General features: G+C 44.7%; 1 protein-coding gene across 4 annotated transcripts in view; it reads left to right on the plus strand.

Annotated features, from left to right (window-relative positions):
- The window catches only part of sema3c (sema domain, immunoglobulin domain (Ig), short basic domain, secreted, (semaphorin) 3C), a 54,633-nt gene extending 46,275 nt beyond the window's left edge, over positions 1–8,358 (plus strand). For 3 of the 4 annotated variants that reach the window (XM_086201881.1, XM_086201882.1, XM_086201884.1), the window contains 5 exons: positions 1,200–1,241; positions 1,484–1,641; positions 2,369–2,436; positions 4,412–4,542; positions 5,812–8,358. In XM_086201881.1, coding sequence (XP_086058007.1) covers positions 1,200–1,241; positions 1,484–1,641; positions 2,369–2,436; positions 4,412–4,542; positions 5,812–6,231 — 819 coding nt within the window. In that variant the 3' untranslated portion in view covers positions 6,232–8,358. The remainder of the gene's footprint in view (positions 1–1,199; positions 1,242–1,483; positions 1,642–2,368; positions 2,437–4,411; positions 4,543–5,811) is intronic. The other variant, XR_015112472.1, reaches the window with a different exon arrangement.
- Positions 8,359–9,531: the final 1,173 nt, after the last annotated feature.

Below are 9,531 nucleotides of genomic sequence, written 5' to 3' on the forward strand. Positions count from 1 at the left end.
CTGGTTGTTGTCCTACGATGAACCTTGCTGTTTTATCTCGGCCTGCTGAAGTCACTGAAAATGCAATTAACCTGCCGACGGACGGGAACGCCATGGTTCCTTTGATCCTTCATTACATATGAAGTACAGCAGACCCTCAAGCCGGTCCCTTCTACATACTGCAGTGTATCTACGCTAGAGAATAATGTGTTTTTGAGAAATATACAACAGACTGGAAAACCCTCAGAGCAACAGTTCTGTTAGGAGGTACCCTGATGGTCTTTGACACCAGTCGCATGCAGCTGTGCAACTCTGCTTTCTTAAAAAAAAAACCTCATGTGTATGATTTTTAAAACTAATTTGTAAGAATTAATCAACCAGGATATAAAGTGTTAGTCCGTGAGCTGCAGTGGGGTCCGTAGGAGGATTTAGGCCTTGTTCAGACCTGGTTTTAAGATGTCCTGGGGGATCTGACCATATGTACGGGTATCACGCGTCAAGATCCAATCACTAGGACTGCATTCTGAGGTGGACTGAGCCAAATGTGGCCACATTCTTCTGGCAGGGTGAAGGCAAATGTGACTCCAGCACTCAGACATGGATGTACAAAGAGAAGTGGATCCAGCGTCTGAGGCGGGGGCTCATTCATTCCTATGAGGACGCACTAAAGAAGCACAAGTGTGTCTGAGCTGCACGACAACAAGCACCTGACTTCTGCCGGCAGGGCCGACCACAAAAAAAACATGTGCATACTCTTTTATAGCCTTTTCTTTCACTATGGAATTCCAAGGAGAAAAAGTAATTCAGGGAACCAGTGTGGCATAGCGGGAGTTACAAAGATTGGCCACGGTATAAAATTGGCTTAGAAACCTGGCACGCTTTTCGCAGGATCCACCTTGGCATGACACAGCAGAATAAACACCGGTGTCATCAATAAACGTCTGCATGGTCCTGTTCTATTTCATGTGTCGCCGCCGTCTCAGCAAGCCAGCTTCCCCTGCGATTTAATGAAGGTCGTTAAGGTGCTCATCCTGCAATGACAGGACAGAATGGCTGAGATCAAACAAAAGGCGTCTATTGAGATGTTTTTCATCTGAAGGACCTTTATTCCATCAGGCTGTATATCTTATAACTTTCCAAAAGTCTGCATAGGCCAAAATTGATAGAAATATGTAGCAGTGATGTCCAAAGACTGAACCTGCCTGTATGTTACTTTCCAGAACCAAGCTCCTGTTACAAACTTGAAAATATCCTCCAAAAAAGTAAGTGTCCTTCTAAAGTTGTTTTCCTCTGATACTGGTACAATTTTATTGCTTTAATATGTTATTCATTGTCTCTGGCTACTATGTAATACACCAAAAAAGATCTCTTGTGCATAGTAAGTCTCCCAAAGGCAAGGAAATAATAAGGCATAATTGTTTCGGCGCTCTGCCTCATTTTCCTGTCAGGCAGCCACTTATTAAGACAAACAGGGCAGCTGACATTTGAACTGTTTACTTTGCAGCAACAGCTGTACGTCAGCTCTGAGTTCGGGGTCTCGCAGGTCTCCCTGCACCGTTGTCACGCTTACGGCTCGGCGTGCGCCGACTGCTGCCTCGCTAGAGACCCCTACTGTGCCTGGGACGGGCTTAGCTGCTCACGCTTCTATCCCTCCGGCAAAAGGTACACAAAAGGTTTCTAGTATTATTTTTGGGGAGTGTGGTAATTATTCTGCAAGAGCTTTTAAGTGCTAAAGCCATATTCTTAAAAAGGTATCGCCGAAGGAGTCCATTCATAGGGGCAGCTGGTCAAAGCTTTCACACATAAACACAAGTGCAGATTTTGAAGTGGCACTCATATTTTTGCAGCGGATTTGAGAGGTTTCATCAAAGTTAGGGGGGATCTTAGCTTCAAATCATGAAACTGTGTCTCATACTGAATGTAGGGCGCAGCTATAGTACTATAATATGATTAATAAGAACAGAATGAGGACACGTTAACTTGGCAGCATGACTGGAATCCATCAGGAGACACTCAGGTTAAGTTGTCACTAAATCTGTTTTTGTTGTTTCCTCTCCTGGCGAGACGTAACACAGACAAGGAGAGTGACACCTCGGTACCGCCTCGGCCTCTTTAAGGACCCAGCTGCCTGTGTCTGGACATTCCTGTCAGACGCAGGTCAAGTTTAGTTTGGTCACAGAACAAAAGCGCAGACCCTGTTTTTCCTGTCGAGTCTGAAATGTGTCAGCTGTTTACACGCTCAAGATAAATGAGTGAACACCACTGAGAGGAATAACATGTTGCTTTGGCACTAACTGCTCTTCCACAGTATGATACCAAAAGGCAATGATGGGTGGTCAGGATTCTCATGTTTGCTTTTCATAATTACTACTTATGGTTTCCCTTTCAGGAGAAGCCGCAGGCAGGATATAATGTATGGAAATCCACTCACTCAGTGCAGAGGCTTCAATCTGAAAGGTAAAGCTCAAAACTATACCTCTTACTATTTTATTTTTTTTGTCTTGAGAAAAGGAATAAATTATGTACAGACGTGTGTTTCCTGGGAGATCAGTTCAAGTTAAAGGCATTTCCCCGAGGTGCCGCAGTGCAAGCTTATTAGGACGTCTTTTTAAAATGTCACGTGTTCACCACGACCACGTTGGCCTCCGCTGTGACGTCCAGGTGGACCACGAGCGGATCCAAATTAACGTTTTTACGGCGTCCATGTCAGGTGTGTCTTTAAGATCATTGATTCATCATCTACATGGCTTATACTGCATACACGGGAGGGGGGCTGGAGTTCATCAGATGTATGAAAACCTTTTTTTCATGTCCATTTGACATCCCAAAGAGGTCCAAGGCAGATCAGTGTCACACAGGCATGATAAGAACATCTTCACTCCGTCCCCTGTTTGTCTGGATGGAACTTGCTCTGGCAGTTTCACGCCATCTCTCGTCTGACATGATCTGTCCGAGCTCAGAGAACAGTCCACTAAGTGTCCGTAACACAGTGAGTCAACGTTATTTAGACTATATTGGCTCATTGTTTTGGATTCGCAGCTCACACACGATGAACTCCTCAGCTCCACTGTATCCAGCAGCTGTTTTTAGCATACATAATTCTGATTTTTTTTTTTTAAAACAACAAAACCTACCCAGCACCACACTGAAGACAAAGCTCACAGCAGGAGTTCATACCTAAAAAGCGAGCTGCCTGCAGACGATAGTCGAGACCACAACAACAGAAAAGCAACAACCACATTTGCATCTCCTCGATGTATAAACACGGCGCTGTTTGATTGTGGGCTGCCTTCATGAATAATGAGGGGATATTCATGTTTTCTGACCTTTTCGTGAGTGCTTCTGCGCTCAAAACCAACAATTATTAATAATGCAGCTCGCATGAGAATTGTTTTTCCGAGGCATTCGTATACATCACATAAGGCCATCCCAGAGAGAGATTAAGGCCCTTTATTCCATTAATACCCACCAAAATCTGCGGCGAGGAGGAGTTACATGGTTGTTTAATCTCAGGTCAAAGACCCCGCAGTTCATCTGCACCCAACAGAGAACATCTCATCCAGCAGCAGCCTGGCTTCAGTCGCAAAGTGGAGTGAATTAAAAAAAAAAGTTCACAAAACCAAACCAAATGGGCATTAGGTGTGTTTCCATGGAGTTGGTGGTGTGGGCAAACGAAGCTAGCTTGTAGTCTTTTGTGCACGAGACAAAAACCACCTCAAATGAGTGTAAAAACTTTTTTTTTTTTTTTTTGGCAATTAGAGTATTTTTTTGTGTGTGGAATGTTTGGCATTCCCATCTTGCTTTTCCAATGCAATATTTCAAAATGCACATAAAACAGGGTGATGGAAACACAGCAAATGAGAGAGCCAGTTTACATGTGTTGGGGGGGGGGGGGACTGGATCCATGTGGGTTTGTGCAGTGGAAAAATGATGTAATACTGCAGATTTGATGACAAGAACCGTCATTTTGGTTTACACTTTAGCTGTGTGTCAGGGATGTTTGTCAGACCAGGTAATGCATTACATCCCTCACAAAAATTCACCCAGACGACTGGCAGGATGCGTTTTAATGAGAGGAGAGGATTTGCTCCCTGGAGCGTTCCACTTCCTTGAACAGTTTACATCTCTAAATTAACATGAGCTTAGGGAACCACTTAAGGAACCAAGCATATGGCCATTACCACTAATTAGTCACAACCCTGTCATACATCCAACTGAGTGATGAACCATTTACCTAGGGGGGGAAAAAAAAGATGATGCATTCAAGGTTATTTTGTCAGTCCATAGGAAGAATTCTGGATGGAGTTTTGGATGTGCAGGTGTCAGTCTAAGCTTTGCGTCAACAGTTAGCTCTGGCTGTTGGGACTTGAGACATCTGTGAGCTTTCCGTCTGTCAGTAAGCGTACCCCTCCCCTGACTGTGTCTCCGATAGCCTACAGGAATGCAGTGGAGATGACGCAGTACGGCGTGAAAAACAACACCACCTTCCTGGAGTGTCTACCCAAGTCTCCTCAAGCATCTATCCGCTGGCTCATTCAGAGGGACAACGACCGAAGAAAAGAGGTCAGTTTAGTTGTGACATATGAGCTAATGGAGACAGAAGGACCCAGTGAAAACACTTTAACTCGTAGGGGGCTGCTGCAAGGTTTTCTTCATCAAATGATATAAATATCATAGCGAGGAAATGAGCTCACGGGCTTGATCAGGCTTTGTATCGCCCGAGGAATGACACCGAGAGGGTTTACTGGCAGCGGTGCAGCATAATGAGCGCTGATACAGTTCACACATGATACAGACGAATGACGACGCTCTCTGAAGGGTTACAAATATCTGACACTAAGTACTTTACAAAGGGCTGGGACACATTAAGAAAAGCTGAGCAGGCGTGTTCGTGGTAAAGGCACGTTTGCCCTCAAGGATAGAAACACCAAAGGTTGTGTGGTAGTACTCATTCCAAAATAAACCCTGACTACCGTATTTTCCAAAATGCCGTTGACGTTTTTTTATTTTTCTTCGAAATGCAACTTTTTATAAAATGGCGTCTTGTTATGTGGCTGTAGGCTTTTACATTCGATACGAAGTGGCATCAAATACCAGTGAAACCCCCCAAAACTGAGAAGTTATGATGTAAACTTTAAGCTCATCAAAAAAAAAAAGCAGGCAAGAAATGAGGTGTCACAGTGGAGGGTTTGAGGATGGAGAACCCAAAAACACTGTCTTAAAAATGACAACAGTCAGAGTCCAAGTACCCTTGAGCAAGGCACTGAACCCCTCATTGCTCCTGATGGCCCTGCAATGGACCGGCGACCCATTCAGGGTGAACCCTGCCCCTCACCCAGTGTCAGCTGGGATAGGCTCTTAATTTAATTTACTGGCTCTTGTTCCCAGAGGCTAAATCATCCCACAGAGCTGAGGGATACCCAGACTGGTCAGAACATGGTTGAAAAAACAGAAAAGAGGGGCCGCCTATGACTCGAGCCCTGATCCAGCTGAAGGCCCTGGAGAGCACGAGGAGCTTCACAAAGCCACCAGCGAGTTCAAGCAAGCCTCAACGTACTCGCAGAACAAGTCCTGTTACAAGCGCTCTTTTAGTCAATGTACTTTTATTTTATACTCACATAAAAGTTTTTCTTTCTTAAAAAAAGAGGAAAGACAGGAGATTTGGTCTCAAGAAGACTTTTTTCCTAAAGTATACCTTGAAAAGGGGGGTACTGTCTTATCATCAGGCTCGCCTCAGATCCGTAACGATACGATGACTTTTCAAGAATCATTGGTTATTTTATGTGATACACCATGTTGATGAGGTCATGACACAAACTGTACCAACTCCAGGTGAAGCTGAGTGATCGCGTCCTCTCCACCGAGCACGGCCTCCTCATCCGCTCCGTCCAGTTGTCCGACCAGGGCCTTTACTACTGCCTGACCACGGAGAACAGCTTCAAACGTACCGTCGCCAAGATCCGCCTGCGTGTGCTCAGCGAGGCCATGGTGAGCATGCTAACGGACAAGCAGCAGTCGCCGTGGGCGTGGGGCAGCTCGCTACACCCGAAGGCTCTTCTAGAGGCCTTCAGCCCTGCAGAGAGCCTGGCTGTGCAGCAGTACTGCAAAGAGAGGAAAGAGCTCCAGAGCCTTCAGGAGAGGCAGCAGCCGTCTCAGCCACCTGGACCTCTCAGGGGGGACTTAGCCAAGCTGAAGCCCCTTCTGGATCGAAGGAAGAGCCGCAACCGCCGCAACCACCTCCCGGAAGTCTGACACGGGGAAACTGGACGCTGCAGACATTCATTGTTTCCTGTGCTCTGACGCCTCCCAGGCACTTAGAGATTTTCCATTTCTCATCTCAAACTGCTGCACTGCAGATGCACACGGAGAGGAGGAGACTGGTGTGGGGACTTCTCCAAATCGTCCCTCTGGAATGCATGAGGTACTGTGACAAGACGACTTTGACTTGAGCACCCACAAGTCGTTCATTTGCTTTCACACTCTCCCCTCTCGGAGGTGGCCCTGCTATGAGTGACACCAATAAACTGACATGACTTGTAGTGAGACACATGGCGTCCCAGCTAGCGATCTTGTTGTACGTTAAATCTTCGTGGGCAAATTTGGATCCGCCTCATATTACCTCACAGTGGATTTATTCTTCGTGGAGAAAATTCAATTTAGAGACTAAAAAGGGATGCATGTTTGACAAATGAGTGTACTGTCTTATTATAGCCCAGTAGATTTTACCCACATTTACAAATTTACCTTGGAAGTAATGGAGTTATTCCTCCCAAGTAAAAATATCTGACAGGGCTCAGGGTCACTTTTGTGAAAGAAGGCGTTAACGGCCTCACGCGGTGTCAATGATGGCTGCGTTTTGACGGCTCACGCGAGGATAAGTTGATGAGGGAAGCAACTTTTGAGAAACTCACTCAATTGTGCAGCATTCACATTTGCTTGAGGTGCTTTTACTCTTTTTTTCAAAAGAGTAAATGTGCCAAATATGAAATGGAAACCCCCCCCTTCTTTTTTTCAAACAAGCTCTGAATTAGCGAATCTTGAACCCCCGTCTATAACGGCTTTGCGTCGTGCTCCCTCCACCGCCATCTGCTGATTTAAACAACCATTGCGCTGGCTAGCTGGTTAGCTCGGAAGCAGTTGATGCAAACACTGCTAATTCATATTTCCCTCTTCTTCTTCTTCTTCTTTTTTTTTTGCAATATTTTCAACGTTCACTGAAAATTTTATAAATAAAAATGGAATAAAATGGAAATGCGAGTTGGAACAATACTCATATAAAAAAGCACCAATGGCAGATGCCCTCAGTCAGGGTTAGGGACACCCTAGCAAATGAAGAGGTCAACCATGAGACAGAATATCAGATGCTGTCTGAGCTACAGTGCACAAGTTACATGAACCGCTTGTATTTATTCCTGTACGTGTAGGAGAATGTGTTGTATCGTACCTCTCGTTTCTAGCACAGAAGCATGTTTAGAGAAGCTCCTCAGCGTCATAGAGTTCTCGTGATCATTGCCTGAATTTGGTTTTAGCCACACACACACACACACACACACACACACACACACACACACACACACACACACACACACACACAGTTTCCATCCATCAACATTCTTCACCAGGGGTGGGAGTAACCTACGAAACAATACTGTCACCATAACTTTTGCGATACTGCGATGCATTAGAGATATATATATATATATATATAGAATTCATCTGCAATACATCATTGTGGCTGTGTACGTGAGGTAGTAACACCCTGAACAGAGCAGGGTTGTGTGTCTAAACAACCTTGTGGTGGAACTTTGATGGAATTTAACAAATGAGATAACAAAGTCATCAGCAGACGCCGTCTCACTTCAGAGACAAAACGACAACGGCTGAACCCATTGATGACACCGCCCGGTGCGCACTGACACTGTATCGCAAGAGAAGGTATTGCAGTATCTTGCAGTACCGGTATTTTGCCCCACCCCTATTCTACTCATACACAAACAGTAATTATTGAAGCGGTAGTTGTGAGGCAGACCATTGACACGTGTGAATAGACTTTTTGTCAGAGGCTTAGTTCATGTAGATATATGATGTGTTGCTTGTGTACAGTTTTATTTTTCTTCGTTTCATCTGTTTGTTTGTTTTTTATTTAATGTGCCGAGGTGTTTTTGTTGTTGTTGTTGTTGTTGTGAATACCTGTTTTCTTTGTGTATATAGTTTCAACATATGTCACCAACAAAGTATGACTGTATCTGCAAATTGCAGACATATACGGTGTTATTTTCATTTTGAGAAAAGGTTTTCGAGGTCCCTCTTGCAGCTCCCTGCTCCATGTTTAATAAAACTGTGTGACCAGCATCATTTCAAACTGTAATTTGGGTGTTGTGGGGGGGGGGGGGGGGGAATCCATTTCTATTTATTCTTGTTATGGTTGAAGGAATAAAAAAAATTCAGATAGATCTCAAAGATGAATCTGAAATATCTGAGCAACCGCTGGAAATTCCAGTGATTTTTAATTTCATCACAACCAGCCAACTCACATTTAAGTCTTTTTATTTTATTCCCAAAACGGCTCAACAACCTCCAGGACCGTGAACGGTGTTGGGAAGATGAGTTAAAATGACACTGACGATGCCCTGACTTTTCCTCCGGCGCCACAGGCCCATCAGAGCTGTTGTATTCCAGTCCGCATCGTCGGCTGCGCTCTGCGTTTGAGCGCTAATTAGCGAACGTGAGCTTACATAAATTCAACAGAGGTGAGCTCCGTTGTCATGTTTTGAGCTACGAGTCTAGTTGGAGCAGAACGTGGTATTTTAACGAGGGCGATGTTAGCAGACTTAGTTCACATCGGTTAGCCCGCTTATGTCAGCTCTTGCTTCTTTTTCTTAGTCTGACAAACATCTGACTACATTTATTTTTTGTCGACTGAAACTGTAGTAAGGCGGTACAAATATTTATTTTTCCATGCTTTCTCAAATGTAGGAGCATCAAGAATTCTCGCGTTTTAGCTTGTAAGCCTCCAGGATGTGGGCCTGTCAAAGCGTCCTCAAAGCTTTGGCCTCCAAAATCGTTCAGATTCATTTTGGAGTCCAGGTGGAACTTTTGGACGAATTTCTAAAATTCCCTCGAGGTGTTTTGGTTTTGTTTTTTTGCAGCACCGGGCTAGCAAACGTGAGTCCACGGGGACCGACTTGCTTTGTGCCAGCCTCATGTGACCCTGCCACTTCCACATCGGCTTCACTTTTCAGGCCTGGAAGTTGGCGCGTTCTCGGTTGAACAAAAATGGGAGTTTGATCATTTTCGGTTGGTCTTTGCTGTCATGTTGGACACCGTCCTGAAACAGTATTTTACCCCGCACTCCTACCCCCTGTGTGGTAATGTATGCACCAGGTTTCACTTATGAAAACCTAAGTATTTTTTTGAATGCCCAAAGCTTGCAAATGCCATAACCCCACCCAGAGAGAGAGAGGCAAGGCTTGTTTGTTTTCGATGATACGTAAGATTGAGACTGGAGGAAACCTACAGGGGTCATTTAAAGACCATTAAACTGAAGAACAG

Source organism: Aulostomus chinensis, chromosome 4 (assembly GCF_037954235.1).
Source record: "Aulostomus chinensis isolate RoL2024-O1b breed Wild chromosome 4, RoL_Achi_v1.0, whole genome shotgun sequence".
Taxonomy (NCBI): Eukaryota; Metazoa; Chordata; class Actinopteri; order Syngnathiformes; family Aulostomidae; genus Aulostomus; species Aulostomus chinensis.